A 17,433-nucleotide genomic window follows, 5' to 3' on the forward strand; every position below is an offset into this window, starting at 1 on the left:
TGTCTGGTTTGAAGACTTATTGTATAGCTATAGTAATCAAGACTACGGTACTGGTAGAGAGGTGTATAGAACAATGGAACAGAATGGAGACCCCTGACATAGTTCCACGCAAGTATCATCAACTGATTTTTTTTTACAAAGGTACAAAAGCAATTTAAAGGAGAAATTATAATCTTTTTAACAAACAGTGTTGGAGTGATTGGATATTTATAAGCAAAAAAGAAAAAAACTGAAAATGGATCATAGACTTAAATGTAAAATGTAAAACTGTAACACTTTTAGAAGAGAACATAGGAGAAAATCTTTAGGAGTCAGGGCTTAGAGAGGAGTTTCTTAGACATGACACCAAAAGCACAGTCCATAGGGGGAAAACTCAAACGATAAATTGGATGTCATCAAAACTTAAAACTTTTGCTCTGCAAAAGACTCTGTTAATAGGATGAAATGACAAGCTACACACTGGGAGAAAATATTTACAAACCACATATCTAACAGGACTGACAACCAGAATATATAAATTCAACTCAACAGAAAAAAACCCCAAACAATCCAATTAGAAAACAGGCAAAATATATGAAGAAACATTTCACCAAAGAGGATATATGTATGGCAAATAATCACATGAGAAGATGTTCAACATTACTTGCATTAGGGAAATGCAAACTATGATCACAATGAGATATCTTTATATATTTAACAGAACAGCTAAAATAATAAATGGTGACAATGTCAAAAGCTGGAAGGATGTGAAGAAAATAAATCTCTCATACATTGCTATGGGAATGTAGCATGTTACAGCCACTCTAGAAAATAAGTTAGCAGTTTCCTTAAGAGCTCATCATACATTTACCATGAGACCCAACAATTACACTCCTGGGCATTTATCCCTGAGAAATGAAAATATGTGCACACAAAATCTCTACACAATTGTTCACAGCATTATTTGTAATAACCCAAATCTGAAAGCAACCAAAATGTCCTAAAATATAGATGAATGGTTAAACTGTGGTACATTCAGACAATGAAATACTGCTCAGCAGTAAAAAGGAACAAACTACTGATACATGCAACAACCTGGATGGATCTTAAGGGTATTATGCTGAATGACAAAAAGCCAATTTTAAAAGGTCCCATACTGTGTGATTCCATTTATATAAGATTCTCTGCATGACAAAATTATAGAGATGAAGAAGAGATTAGTGATTGCCAGGCATTAGAGGTGGTGGTGGTGTGGGGGGAGCAGTTGTGAATATAAATTGGTAGCATGAGGGAGATCTTTGAGGTGATGGAATAATTCTCTATCTTTATAGTTGTGGTGGTTATATGAATCTACAAGTGATAAAATGGCATAGAACTACACATGCACATTGTACCAATCAAATTTCTTTGTTTTGATACTGTACTATAGTTACCTAAGATGTAGTCAATGGGGGAAACTGGGTGAAGGACATATAGTATCTCTATTATCTTTCCAATTTCCTGTCCATTTATAATTTCAAAATAAAGGTTGAAAATTTAATTAGCTGGGGAAAAATAGTCCAAATCCCTTATTTTACAAATAAGGAAACTGAGATGTCAAAAGGACAGGTAACTGGCCCAATGTTTCACAACTGTCAGTGCAGCACTGAGACTTTGCAACTTTTATTACCGTTCTGAAACCTAACCTCTCAAAACTCATTAATTTTCACCAGTGTATTTTCCAGCATCAACTTGTCCACACTTCCATCACATTCACTTATACCAAAGTTCTTCTAGTTCTTGCTGGTCAGATTTCCCTTAAGAGTCTTCCTGCCTACTGGCATTTCCCCTCTAGATGGCTTAGCCTTTTTTTTTTTTTTTTTTTTTTTTTTGNGCAGCCATACACTGTCAAGGTAGACTTTCTAATCTTTACTCCTAACTCTTTACACTAACCATTAGGATCTGGCTCAATCATGCTCAAGATTTCTTAGAAGCTTCTTGCCTACCTCATGATCTTTTCTGTTGAGAAATGGCCCATTCATTAGCTAGGCCTAGCAGTTCAAGTCCACTGGCATCACTACATGGTGCCACCTACTGAAATAGGGGAAGGAGTAAAATAGGTTGAGATGTCCAGCAAAAAACTGGGGAACTAAAGTTGCAGGGAGAGGTCAGGCCTAGAGATATAGATTTTTGAGTTGTTGGGGTATGGAGAATAGTTAGAACCATGGGGAAATTTCTTCTATAATAGGAAGATAAAGAATTCTTCCATAAAGGAACAATACCATAGGGGTGGATAAAATCAGTGTTAACTAAAGAAGAATGAAGGGTCCAATAGTTTTTTTTTTCTCTGAGCAATTATCTCAGGTGGAAGCCTTGAACTGTCCTGAGCATGTTGAGGAAAGCATCAGGGCTTTGTGTGGTGGATGGGGTAATTAATGCAAGGAGGGATTCCCTCTAGATGAATTGTCTCAGTGGTCTTTTTGCAGGCTGTTCACCCCTTTCGGAAGAACAAAGGAAAATCTCAGTTCAACTCAGAACTGGGGATTGGATTACAAACAGAAGGCTGCTGGATAAAGTGTCTAAAATGTTGCTAAGGAATACCTGAAGGCTGCTGTTCCTAGAGAAGAGGACCCCAAATTATAAGAGAAAGGGAAACAGAAAAAATCCTAGGTAAGATTCTGGGAGTCACTGGTTTCTGACAAAAGCTTTCCCTGGGCCTAAGGTCCACACTTTCCACATTTCTTTTCCTTCTTGAAGTTTTCCAACTCTATCAAAGATATTTTTTTTAAGCATCACTCAGCATGTGTGGAATCTTTGTTGAGCCACATGCAAGTTTTAAAAGAACCATTTTAAGATGCTTCTTTTGGCATTTATCCTATTTAACCAATTTTTTTGTGCATTTGGTTGTTTTTGTTTTTGTTTTTTGCACCTGGTATATCTAATTACTTGCCTATCTAGCTGTGGTTGTTGTCTCTAAACAGTGGCTATATGCTAAGCAAAAGGGGAAAAAATAAGGTTGCCATAGCAACAAATCTTCAGCCATTGATTTGATTTGTTGTTTCACAGGCTATTATGTGTAATCCTAGTTTACCTGGTAAAGCAGAAATCTTTTACATTGGCTTTTTTTTTTTTTTACTGTCTCACGATGGACAGATCCCATCTTGTTCTAGAAAAACTGTGTCTGTCGCCCTCCCCCCCATCTCCTTCACACACACCTAGTAGGCTTTCTTGGATATCCAAAGAACACTGTTCAGATGCATTCATATTTATTGAAGCTGGTTTCCCAGATTACATGCTCAGTGTTCTTTAAATGTCTCAAAATCAGATATACAGACTTCACAGCCATTGGAGGCTGGTTCAGCCACCTCTTCCACACTGGGCAGTATTGCTTTCCTATCTTACGAATATCTTAAATAGAATGTCTCTTAAAGTGCCAGAGAATTTACCTATGAGATTTATAAGCTTCTCAATAAAGTAGGCATCATTTTCCTTGCTTTGCAAAAAGGAAAATTATGACTCCGAGAAGTGTCATTTAAAACCACACCGCTTGAAAGAGGCATTATGAATCTAAGTCTGACGTGCTCTTAACCTAGTTCTTTTCACTGCATCTTTAGGTCTCCAAAAACCTCTCTAATGGGACATTTGTTCAATAGAATCATTGTTACTCATTATTGGTAAAGTCCTGGAACTTGTATTGCCTCTTAAACAAAGTTCCTGGGGCCATGTGTCCTTATCAAGACACAATTCTAATAATTCAGGTGGATTTCCAGATGAATAGATTCTTTTGAAGGAGCAAAGGTAGAGGGAAGATGCAGCGGGGGAAAGCCAAGAGTTAACTTTCCCAGGCAAGTGTCTTACACAGGAGTAGGATCCATATCAAATATGCTATTTGCAGAGGCCTTTGTCCTAATAACTTAGTAACACAGTAACTTACTTTCCATACCCGCTGAACTAGGGCTTCTTCCCAAAACCTGTTGCTTAGCCTGAGAGGGTCTGCAAATGAGTCTGCTCCATGTGCACTCACCTGCAGCCCTGAAAATCTCAGGACTGGGGATCCAGAGGGTATGTGGCTATGAAATGACCATCAGATCCATCCCAACAGCTGGTGGTGGCATGGCAGAGGGATGAGGTAGGACTGCAACACGGACCTACCTACTGAACTAGGGGAGCAATATTTGCCACCATAGCAAGCTGAAGAGGAGCATTCAATCTGGAATTTCCATTTTTTCAATCACCAATTCTTTCTCAGGATGGTTTGCATATAGACCTGCATCGATGCAGGCAACTGAACTGGGTGACTGTCACTCATAAAATGCCAGGGCATATTAGCTAATCGACAAATGTATGTTAAGCTTACTAGATTCATCTGAGTTTGTTGAATTTAGTCTACCCATCAGCAAAATCACTGACAAGAAGTCACCAAGAGGCATCCAATGAAAAGAATTTTAGTAACCAGCTCTTTAAAAAATTAAGAACAGTTGTCCATTTCATTCATTATATGGTCAACCCCGCCCCCTACAGTTATTAGCCAAGAAAAACAGCAATGCTGGCCCAGTTATCAGTGAGAAGCTAGTTCCATTTTATTTGTTGCACTGGGTCCCCATTAACGGAGGATTTCTCAGTGATGGGAGAAAAATCATTCAAATTGGATTACAATGAAATAACATGAAGAGCTGCCTTGGTGTTTATATGAATCTCACAAACCAAGTTTCTTAGGAAAACAAGGAAACCTAGAAAGAGAAGTCAAAAGCTTAGAGCACTGCAGAGCCATCTCCACTGGGTACTGTGGACCTAGCTTCCTTGCACTTCCACTTGTGGAAGGAAAGGGGCAGGGAAGGGAGAGTCTTCTGTGGTGTCATGGAACAGGCAGCAGCCCTAGAGTCAGATCTGTTTTGTAGCTGATTCTGCCACTTAGTAGATATTTAAGTCAGAACACTTCACTTCCATGATTGAGACTCCAACAGCTTCTCATCTCAGAATATTCCTTCCCTAGACTATAAAGCCCTCACAGACTGGCCCCTGACTCATTTCTTCTCCCCCCTCTTCAACATTGCTCCTTTTCCTCCCTCTAAATAATGACCTGAGCTCATTTCCTGGGGCTGTGTTCTGCTTCCTATTCATTCAAGTCTCAGCTTGTGTCACCTCCTCATAAAGATCTTCTTCAACCACCCTACTCCATCTGAGTCACAAACACATCAGACCATTTTATTTTCTCCCCAGCATTTAACCAGTTTTAATTTGTATTTACAAAGGTATCATCTGCCTCTCCCTACTAGAATGTAAGCTCCATGAATGCAAGGACCTTATTCACCACAATATCCCCTACGCCTGGAATGTTGGGTTGTAGATTCCAATAAATTTATTTTGTATGTGGGATAGGCCGGTGATAGGTATTAAGGAGGGCACGTATTGCATGGTGCACTGGGTGTTATACGCAAGTAATGAATCATGGAACATTACATCAAAAACTAGGGATGCACTGGATGGCGACTAACATAATAAAAAATTATTATAAAAAATTTATTTTGGATGTTTAATACTAGCAGTGGGACCCACAGGATGTCACTTAGCCTCTGATTCTATTTCAGTTATAAAGTGCAAATATCTGATTGCCCACCAGCTGTAATGAGTATCAAATAAGAGGACAAAAGTGAAAAGGTCTAGCCTGTTGCTGATGAACAGGTACAACACATCTATTGATCTATTAATCAATCCATAACCCTCTCTCCAGCTCCTCTTCCCTTTCAGGGCCATGCTGGCAATTCACATTAACCTTTCAGTAGAACCAATGTGTGTATACAGTGTTGGTGATTGGAGGGTGGATGCTGGAAATCACAATATGCTTTTGAGTGGGTCCCACAGTACCTCTTTGGAACAGTTATGGGTAGATATTGTCACCCACAAAAATGTCAAAGGTCAAGAATATAGCCCACTCAAGTTTCTAGGCTCAGGTCTATAAGCTGTCATTTTAAACAAGAAATAAGGTCTAAGCCAGGCCTAGTTAATATATTCTGGACAGGTAACTTGTAAGGCACTCAAAACCAAATATACCAGTAGTGTGGACTGAAGGAAACACATTGGGGTAGGATGGAAAGAAAGAATGAGGGCTTTTCCAGCTTTTTTCCCCCCAGGTGATTTTGACCTGACTTTTAAATAGTAACAGAGAAAGGGTCCAGTCAGTGCCCACGTCTGTACAAGTGCTGTTAGATAATATCTACACTAAAATGAAGTTTGGAATGTATTTTTATTTAGCAAATTAGACTGAATGATTTTCCTGTTTAAAAATGTAGATGCTACTGGTCCCAAAATATAGAGAAAAGGGATTAACTCAGATGCTGGAGAAAACAGCATTAATTATTTGGGGAGTTTCCTTTTCATTAAAACAATACGGAAGAATCTGGGCTTAGTTGCTGAGTCGGTCTCCTTCTTAGAAACAATCCTGTACCTTTGTGCTAACAGAGTTTCGGACACTGTTCCATTCCTTCCCTTATCCAGGAAAGGGCAGAGCCGAGACAAAACAGAATAACTCTTCCTGAATTTTCACCTTTAGTCTAGAAGGGCTACGCCCAAAATACTGAAAAAAGGCTAGGTGATGTGCTCCTCTGGCCTCATCCAAGCAAGCAGTCAGATTCACATGCTGGAGACAGATTTGAGTCACACACGACAGAAACCAGTATCCATCTTCTACTACCAAATGGATTTTTAGATTCCTAAATAAAAAGGCCACAGAAAATGTTACACTATATTCACACAGAAAATACAAGTAAAGCCAATGCAAATCAGTCAGCTTTCCCCCAAACCTCAACCCTGAAGGCTCTTCTTTCACAGGAGTTAATATTTCACTCCATGTTGTCGAACAAAGCAAAACAAACTTTCAGCAATGGCATCAGAAAAGACTTGGTGTTAGGAAATACTTGCTTTCACTTGGGCTGAAGTCTGATTTGGTAGTCTCTGTTCTCATGTCAGCTTTCCCCCTTCCACTCGAAGTCATTTAAACATAATATATCACTTACTTTCTAACTAAAGTAGAAACATAAATCCAGGTTAGCTGTTTCTAACAAATGCCAATATTCAAACGCCGTGATTTCAGATGATAGGGCAACTGCTTGGAAATTATTTGTATTGTTTTCACATAACTGAACTAAGAGAATCCACATAAAACTTCAGGTGCTTGTTCCTGCAATAAATAAATGTGACAACTGCTACTTATTGGCTGCTACATAATGCTGAAGTTGTGATGGACTTCCTGAATTTTTAATCATTGGGCCCTCAACTGGCTAAGGTCTTTCGCCAATGCTTACTGGTTAGATTTCAAGCTTTGGTAGGGAGTACATTAACCTCAAAAAGGGGAGAATGATGGTAGTTTTGTAAGCTTGGATAGACACTCTCAAAAAAAAAAAAGAGCATGCATGCAAGCAAGTGGGGGGAAGGGCAGAGGGAGAATCTTCAGGCAGACTCCCCACTGAGTGTGGAGCCCAATGCAGGGGCTCCACGTCACAACTCATGAGATCATAACCTAAGCTGAAACCAAGAGTCGGATGCTTAACCGACTGAGCCACCCAGGCGCCTCAAGACACTCTTAAGCTACAGTTTTGATACACAATTTAAAAAATGGTGCCCATTTAGTTTTAGGGTGGTGTAGGTGAGCAGATAAGATATGCATATCTACAGGTGATCTTTTAAAATCCATCACTAGTTGCATCCTACTTACTGTAACCACTCTCTCCCATATTCTAGAACTACACTGTCCAATATGGAAGCTGCTAGCCACTTGTTTCTATTGAGCGTTTAGAAATGTGCCTTATTCAAAATGAGACATACTCTAAGTGTAATACACCAGATTTTGAAGACTCGATTTGGAAAAAAATGTAAATCTCAATTATTTTTTATATGAATTCAACATGTTAAAATATTTTGACCTTAATGAGTTAAATAAAATTATTAATTTCACCTGTATCTTTTTACCTTTTGTATTGTGACTGCTAGAAAAGTTAAAATTACTTATCACTTGTGTTATCCTCCTACTGAACAGTGCTATCTAGAATACTTGGTGCAGACAGGGGACAAGTGTGAATTTACTTAAAAAGGAGGTACATCACAGTCACCAACACTGTCCATTGATAAACTCAGCAGTATTTCAGAGGCTTCAGGTCCCCATCCTGCGAAAACCAAATCTCAGACCAGCACAGTGCTTAGAATTTAATGGGAGCACAACACACATTACCTATTAGCTGACGAAACTTGAAATTCAGATGAGCCCATTTTCACCCCATTACTCTTCACTGCTCCTCTCAAATATCATTTGAATGGGGATGGAATATTTATAGCATGTCTTTTAAGGTTTTTGTATTACTTTATTAACTATTTACACGTCTCCCCACTGAAATGCCTGTTCCTTGTGAGTAGCGATTAGATCTTTCTCCTGTGCTTTATGTGTTGGAGGAGGAGTAATAATCATTTCAAAGTACTCACCTCAGCAGCCATTTACTTATTCTAAATACTACTTACTGCACCTATTATTTGAAATGCCTGTGATTGCTTTTAGAGCACATAGTAGATTCTTCTGAATATGCTTAAAGGTGGCAAATCTCCATCCATTGAGAAAAAGATAATTCTTGGAAATAGTCAAGATTGGTCTCAATATGGCAAATAATGTGAAAAAACTGAATAGGGCTGCTTCTCTCAGTTTAAAAAATGGCTTCTGAAAGTAATTTTAAATAAGCTCCAAGTATCTTCTGAGCAATGATGACATTCTTAGAATGCCCATGGTTGCCCAAGGCAACTTTGAAGGGTGTTTACTTGGATGCCAATGAGCTAGCTGGCATACTTTGAAAAAGCTGCCATCTTTTCCAGTCATTTCATATTTCCAATTGAGTAAAAATGGGTCAAGAGCACATCTAATAAGGGGTTGAGATGACCTTTAACATTAAAGATTCCCAAAATGTATTCCATCCTCCTCCTAAAACCTTGGAAATGAAACACCTTGATATATATATATATAGATATAGATTAGATATATATATAGATATAGATATTTGGTAATGGCCACAGTGATTTACTGAATTTACAATATATAACCTTTACTCTTCAGATTTGCCCTTAGAGGTTTCCTTGGCAAACTAGCTAAAACACAGGTTTATTCTAAGAAATCATACTTTATAAGCAAGCTAGTCTAGGGCTTCGGATAAATACTTAAAAATCAATTAGGAGCCATATAGGAGCAGGGCGAAAAGTACAATGAAAATAAGCTCTGGAATCAGAGATGACTGGGAATACCTGGCCACTGACTATGAGACCCTGGGAAAATTACCAAATGCCTGTATCTCATCCTCATCACCTGTAAAACAGGGTGGTAATAACACAACTCAGAGTCACTGTGAGGCTAAATAATTTACAGAGTGCCAGATATAATGTCTAACAGCAATCAGAAAAATTTAGCTCTTTTTAATATATCTATTAGTAATCCATTTGGAATATCTTACTTTTAAATCTTGCCTGAATTCCAAGACCTCAAAGAAACTGGGCCCCAGATTTCCTACTTTTTAAAAATGATCATTGTAAGTATAGTTTATACGCCACTCCACTCTGAGTAACCAGATGATCCCTTCCACCGAATGTCTCTCAAGATGCTTGTGCACTGGCTTACTTTGTCAAGAATGTCAACTTTTCAGTGGTGGTCTTGAGATTCAAAGAACAGAATCATGAACAACACTTATAATCCCTGGGACGGTCATAAGGCAAAGAGCTGACCACACCAAAGTAATCCCAAGGAACTGAGTTTCTATGCCAGTAATAAGGCTCAGTGGGCACCAGAGGAAATGAAACTAATAAAATTCACCATCAGCTAAACGAATACCAGTACCAGGGGGAAGTCTCACCCAGGTATCAGAATGTTACAACCTACTTAAGAAACAAGGACATCTTAATGGCTTAAGCAACACGTGTAAAAGGTTGGAGACAGGGATGGAAAACAAAAGCTACATGAGCACACGTGCACACCTGGACAAGTTTTTGTATTTATAAAGGTCAAGCAAGAGAGTAGGCAGGGCGATGGTAAGAATACAAGTAACAGCAAAGATGCACCTACTTAAAATGTCATTTACAGAAGTCTTTCTAGGATTCTTGTATTGGAATATACCTTAATCTTTTATTTTACCACTCGAAGACTAAGCCATTAAACTACACCACATAAAATGGAGGTTATATCCCATAAACCAGGGTCTGCTCAAACTCACAGCTGTGAGGAAATCAAAATCAAGGTTGCACTAGAATTCCACTTGATTCTAAAAATCAAGTCTATCTGACATCGGTTGGAGGCAACAGAACCTTTATCAGATCAGATTCCCTTTTAAAGAAAAACCCGAGAGATGATCAAGCACAAATGATCACTTCATGCATTTTATTGATAGTCTATATTTTAAATCTGCAGTATGACATCTTACATAGGGAAAAAGCTTCTTCCTAAAAGATAACTATTAATAATCAAACCAGCTTTAATATGACTGACCTTTCAAGGTCTTGTTCTGCATTAAACAAGTTAATTTTTAGCAGGTATAAAGCACTGTACAAAAAAAAAAGGAAACTGGGTACATTCTCAAAATTTAATACAGGGCTTCCCAACCAGGAGTCTTCTGGATAGATATTGGAGAAGGGTGTTATGTTCAGATTTAAATTGAAAGAAAATGAAAAACCAGATAAAGCAAGCCGGCCAAATTCATTTCACTTTGTGCTCCTTTCTGCTTTTTTGAAAGTCTCTCCCAGAGGTCAGGAAGCCCTGGTATAACAATCACTTTAGTCTTTACAGAACATACATTTATGTGCTTCATGTTCAAAGACATAAAGGCAGCTTTTGTTACTATCCCCCCTCCAAATCCCTTCAGGTTCTTTTGGCTTCAGAAAGCTTTCTAAGATTGCTGCCCAGTTCTTTATATATGAATCCAAGTAAACATCTATACCAAAGCAGCTCTTCCTGGGAGAAGATAAAACAGGCACAGATACATAACCAGGCCAACTGCGTACCTACTCAACTTGTTACCTGATCACATGGCCCTATATCTTTAAAAGCAGCACCAGGGACAAATGGAGCTAACAAGAGGTAAAATCCAAACATCGGACAGTTAAAACACATACAAATCAATCAGTTAAAAGAAATGTTAGCAGAGGGGCACTAAATAGAGTTAAGGCTGGGCAGCTGGTTCAACCATACCTTGGTACTGGAATAAATCTGCAAGATGAGGAACTGAGAGGAACCCTGAAATAATGAGGCACAGTGGTATGGTGGGGTTCACTTTTGTTGCATGTATTTAAGGTTACCATTCAATCCAGGTGACTATAAAGCAGCTTGTGGGTCTTTAATAAACAAATCCTAATCAAAACCAAGTATCTCACTGTAATTGTATTTGAGAGTGTTGGAGAACATTCATTTCCTTCAAATTTGAATGAAAACACCTATAGAGACATGAAAATAATCATAAAACTGATACAAACTGCTGTTTCCCCTTGAGAGTTCCAACACTTCAATAACAGCTCTATTATGTGTTGTAGTTTAAATACAAAGTGGAGTTATTAAATCAAGTGAGATCACTCACCTTTTGGGAATATTATAGTATTTTAGAAATGTTCCAGTTAAGAACTAAATTTCGAAATGTTAAAACTTTTAAAGGGCGAGTACTTAACTCATAGCTGTTTCTTAGTTGCTTACTAAAAATCCAATTTCAAAAAAAGTGAAATACTTGTTCCTCGGACCTTGCACTTTTAACTTTCCAAATGAGGCATATTATTTTTGTTGATTTACATTTTCAAATGTTTTGCAAAAGCATATAATTTACTAGTTAACTCCATGAATTACAACACTGTTACTGAATATTAAACATACTGAAAAATTATACTATACTTAAGGGAAAAAAATGCCTGACACTTTCATATGTGCCTTATCAATCTCTTGCATCACTAATGTACAGAATACTTTAGAAAGTAGCAATCAGCACAGTCTTTTAAGAATAAAAGTGCCCTGCAAACGTGGCTTCTATGTACTTAATATTGTTAATACATTTGATAGGGAAGCCAGTAAGGTAAAACTTAAAAACTCAAGGCAGATCACCAATATTTTGTGTTCACGAAAGAACAAAGGAGAATAAAAGGGGGTGGAGGGGACTATCCTCCATTTTTCAAAGAAAAGTATCAACAACCACCACAAGGTGCCACTGTATTCTAGCAAGCTGTAAAAATGGCCTTTTAAGAGGCATTCACCTCCCTATCACATGGGTATTTTAGGAACTGACTGAAAGTCATGACTGACGCTTGACCCATTTCAAGTCGTGGACATTTGGGAAGCAGGTGGTTAAATAAAAAAAAAAGCATATTAAGTGAAAACCCTTCATAAATACAATCTGAGACACTGACACTAGGAGAGAACACTTGGCACAGAAAAGACATGTTTTCCCAAGGGGGAAAAAAATTACTTGAGGTAACACTTATAGCTAAGCAGTTTCCTAATCTTAAAGTTTGGATAAAGTCAACGATCATGTTTTTAGAGATTATGTGTGTGTCTGTGTGTGTGCATGCACACACACAGACACACACACACCACACATATAAAATCCTGGTACTAAATTTTGTTAACTGTACAAATGATAATTTCCTACACTCCCAACACTAATGTGAACACTTCTTTCAATCACCACCTCCATTAACCATTAACACCACTGAGGTATAACTAACGTGTTCTTTTTTAGAGCAAATATTCCGAATTAACAACATGGCTCATCTTCTAGTGTTGTTATGGATAAAGTCTGCACACTTGAAACCTAACTTGCTCAATTTTATTTTTAGTATTAATAAATCTCAACCTTGTCAGCTGCTTGGAGTTAAACAACATAACACCTCAAATGCTTCATACCAGTAAGTGAATTTTTAAAAATATCTGAAATACTCAAGGAAACTCAGTTTTTAGTATTTTTCCCTATGCTTTGAACAATGTAATTTCCCAACATTGTTTTTTCTTGTTCCTATAACTGCATGAAGTTCAAACTAGGCCTTCAAGACAGAACCTTTCTGTAATAAAGAAAAAGTGCAAAGATACAAAATGAAATGTAAAGTCTTTTGCAAGAAAATGCTCCCTCAAGAGAATAGGTGTTTTGGATGCTGGTGGGAAAAAAGACTCTTGCTCTCCATTGTACATCTGACACCTACGAATGACCTTGTCTTCAATGTCCACAACACTAATAAGTATAGTCATGGACCTTGCAAAAAAAAAATTAAGTAGCAAATTCCACTAAAATATTTGTAACCATTCTACACAATCCAATGGAAATCAATGAGTGCTATTGAAAAAGGTGTCCACATGCACATGTCCAATATGTGCATCCTACTGAAGGCTAAAAACTTAAAATTCTATTTCCAGTGTTTATGAATAGCTTCAATATCTACATTCATAACCAGCATTCTGCATGAGTTACCTCTTACTTTAATACTTCACAAATGAGTACTACATCTTGGGAGGTTAGGGAGGTACCTGTTGTCCATAACTTCCTTTTATGCTTAGAATGTGCTGCAGTTGTTTTTAAACTATTTAAAATGAACACCCTTACAATGGGACGTTTTATACCAAGCGGAAAATTGGTTTTTAGCCAATCAGGACTACCCCGCAGATCTGAAAATCGCAGATTACAACCTTAGGAAAGGAGACAAGGAGGCTCACAAATATAAAGGAATCCTGACTTTTACATGGACAATTTTTTAAAAAGATAAAATGTATTACATAAGCGCCATAAACAGTGAAATCTGCTTATATTAAAAAAAATAAGTGAAGCTTTGTTTGGACATTATTTCCTTGCAAGAGCAGTACATATCCTTAGTAAACAACTACCATATTTACAAGTTAATTTCCTTGATACTTAGGTAGGAGTGAAAGCCAGAGGAAAATAGGAAAGAATGAGCTTTGAAATAACCTTTACAGCTAAGCTGGTAACAGTTAAGGTAGCCAGATAATTCCTGAAGCAGACCTGTTTATTTTGTAGAGTATCTGACTATGCACGGGTAGTTTTCACTTTAAAAACCAAGGATGTGTTCAATTCCTCTCTGGGCCCGCTAGCTTCTCCCAGATAAGCAAACAAGTCCTCCACAGTCAGACTAATCCTAACCCCAACTGGCCTCAGAAGAGAAATTCAGCAAGAGTACTGGGGTTCTTCACAAACCTAATCTCATTACTAAGTAAACACCAAAAAATGCACGTCCCATAGACTGTGAGTCAGCAGCCTCATCTTCACACATGGGCAGCACAATTAAAATTCTAATCTCAAAAGACCCAACAAGATTCACTTTCAACAAAGGATAAACATCCCTTAATTCCTCAATTGGCCTTTAAATGTGAGAGGTCAGGTCTGTGTTAGATAGTAAGGAAATATTAACAAGTGTGCACTGGTACCTTAAACGACAAATCTCGAACACAATGCAAATTTGAGACCTTCCTATTAGTACACACATCTGTACCAACTTCAATTCTTATGCTAAAAGTGGTTTATAGTCTTTCCTCCACCTTCTTTTTTTCCTTTTCTGAGGAGCAGACTTGTGAAAACATCCGTGTAACTTAAGCTAGGTGGTAGTGGTTTGTTTTTGTTTGTTTTTAACCAAAACTCTACCAAATCTTTTAATCTACTTCATCAGCTCAAGCAGAATACTGTGTCAAGGACCTCACCATATGAAACCAGTTCACGTCTGTACGATTACTGTCTTCATAAAAATTTTAAATTCTTCAGAGCAGTTTTCTTTACTCCTCCCGTCTTTCATTTCCTGCCTAAATACAAGTTAAAATACCAAGTTTCCACTGGTATCTTCAATGTAGTTCAATTCTGCACTCTGTCCTTTCCTTTGCATGTCACAGTAGCTGTTCACATACATTAAATACTAGATATGTTCTGCTCTTGACATCTACACACTTACAAAAGCAGCTTTGTACTTTGTTTGGTGTGTTTTTTTTTTTTTTTACTACGTTGGCTCACAAAAAGCAGTTTTTTTTTCATTTCTAAGCATGGTACTTTACAATTTTTAATGCATTAATACAACAGTGCATTGGAAAAGTACTGAGCCTCTACAAAATAGCTTTACATTTTTAAACAAATGAATGTGATTTTTTCACTTACACAAGCATAGGCTTTTTTTTTTTAATATTTCCACAAGATAAATATCTCAATTAAACTATAAGCTCACTCTACAGTGTGCCACAGTGATGGGCTTAGGAGACAGTTATACACTTAGAAGATCCTAACCTTAGTGTTATTTACACTGACGTCCAATATCACCTCATCTGAAAGGTGAACAAATGATATTCAGCATGTAGCTGAATTTGTGCCAACTAATAACTGGGAATGGTATAGCTTTAAGCAATCACTTAGGAAACATGTACTGTAACTTAGTCTAAACTGGGAATTTCCTTTGACCCTCTCTCCTATGGCGTGGGAAACGTTAAAGATCAACGTGAAACGGATAAAGAGCCATTGCTAAGGCAGATCTCTTAAGATAACAAAGGCGAAACTGATAAGTGTATATGACAAATCATCAGTGATACCAATTACTGGTACTGAAATAAGATTTTTATGTCCTAAAACATTGCTTTTTAAATATTTCCTTTTATTCTGGAACAGAAATTGGAAAAAGGACAATGATTCACTCAGAAAGCAATGACTCAATTCAGGTTGCTACTTTACATTTAAGCACCACTCAAAAAGTGGGCATAAAGCAAGTGATTCCTGTTTGCCCATCACTATACCAGCTACATAGCTGAGAGTTCAGAACTTAATTACACAACGCTTTCTCTGTTACCAGAAGCTAAGACTGCTCTGCGACAAATAGGACAAGTAGAATTCTCAGATAACCAGCGATCGATGCAGTGGACATGGTACTCATGGGAACAAGGTAGCTTACGAAGTTTGTTGCCTTCTGTATATTCTGTAATGCAAACACTACAGGTTTTTAATGCATCGTTTTCACCAAAACTTCTCATTGCCAAGTTGTCAATCTGTTCTTTGGTGAGTCCTCTAGGTTGGTCATCATCATCCTCATTTAAGAGGAAAAACTGAGCCAGACTAAGGAAGGGCAAAGAGCCACTTTCATCAAATGTTACTGGGGCCCTGTGTCGACCCTCTCGCCTGGCACCTGATGAGCCTGATGATGAGCTTCCTTCATTACTGCCTTCAAACACCTCTGAGCTAGTCTCTGAACTTTCACCACTGGAACTGGAACTAGGACTGGAGCTGGAACTAGAACTGGAGCTCGAACTGGAACTCGAACTGGAACTCGAACTGGAACCAGAACTGCTACTACCACCAGAACCCCCTCTTCCATTCCGTGACTCTGCCCTTTCCACATTTCGGCTTGAGACTGAGCCACTAGGCTCAGAATCGCTATCACTGTACATAAAGTAGCTTAACTCACCAAAACCTGTCATTATCTGCCTCAACATGGTCTGAATCGCAACAGATGTAGTCTCACTTAAACCAGTATTTAAGATTCTACGAATCGGAATTCTGATGGTACTGACATAGGTTCTCACACCTGCCCGTTCGGAACGTGAAAACGTACGCCTAAAACCTCCTCGTTCACTTTCATAAGTGACAGTATTGTTTGGCGTCTGAGACCTTGAGCGAGTTCTACTAGCTATGCTATCTCTCTGCCGGTATTCTCCAGGACGAACTCTTCTTACTTGAAGATCAAGGACTATGGTTGGAGGTCTCTGTCCTGATCCTGTAGATTCACCACTGCTGGTTGTGTCTGAAGAACCTGCTCCTTGTGAGGCATTTCTCGTTCCAGAAGCTGCAAAAAGACCTCTACTTAGCAGATCAGGTCCACTTATTTGCTGTCTCAATGTCACGTGGTGCCGGGTTCTAGAACTTCCCTCGGTCTCATTTACCAAAGGATGCTCAAAAGTCTGAGATGAGATACTATGATGAGATCTTCGTGGAATTTCACTCATTGGATGCAGAGGTGACCTACTTCTTTCAGCTCTCGCTCGGGTTCTCCGATGGTCTGGGCTCCTGCTTCTTGCCCTTCTCTGACCTCTGGTAGGTGCGACTTCTCCCGTTAATGCTTCAGTTGAATTTCGTTCTGATCTGGATGGCCTTGCAGATGTTGATTCAGATCGTGGATTTTCCACTTGCCTTTGGCTGTTGTGGTCTGTATTTTCTCCACCAGAACGCCTTGCAGATGGCTCATTTTCATTCTCTGGATTTTGGCTCCCATTATTACGGTTAACATTGATCTCTAAACTGAATCTGAAATCACCACTGTTTGGATTAGTCCGGCTCACTGCTCTCCAAGATTGGTTTCCTCTTTGCCCACTTCTTGTTGTATTTCCAGTTTGTCTGACAGAGTTAAGCCAGTCTATTATAGAGTCACCATTAGACACATCATCTGAAGAGTCTCCACCTGTTTTAAAAAAGGGAGGGGAGAGGGAGAAAAAGGAACTACTAAAATTAGGAC

General features: G+C 38.3%; 1 protein-coding gene across 2 annotated transcripts in view; it reads right to left on the reverse strand.

Moving 5' to 3' along the window:
* Positions 1-669: 669 nt before the first annotated feature.
* RLIM (ring finger protein, LIM domain interacting) overlaps positions 670-17,433 on the reverse strand; it is a 35,908-nt gene continuing 19,144 nt past the window's right edge. For both annotated transcript variants that reach the window (XM_019809816.2, XM_002929127.4), the window contains one exon: positions 670-17,379. In XM_019809816.2, coding sequence (XP_019665375.1) covers positions 15,755-17,379 — 1,625 coding nt within the window. In that variant the 3' untranslated portion in view covers positions 670-15,754. The remainder of the gene's footprint in view (positions 17,380-17,433) is intronic.

This window comes from Ailuropoda melanoleuca, chromosome X (assembly GCF_002007445.2).
Source record: "Ailuropoda melanoleuca isolate Jingjing chromosome X, ASM200744v2, whole genome shotgun sequence".
NCBI lineage: Eukaryota > Metazoa > Chordata > Mammalia > Carnivora > Ursidae > Ailuropoda > Ailuropoda melanoleuca.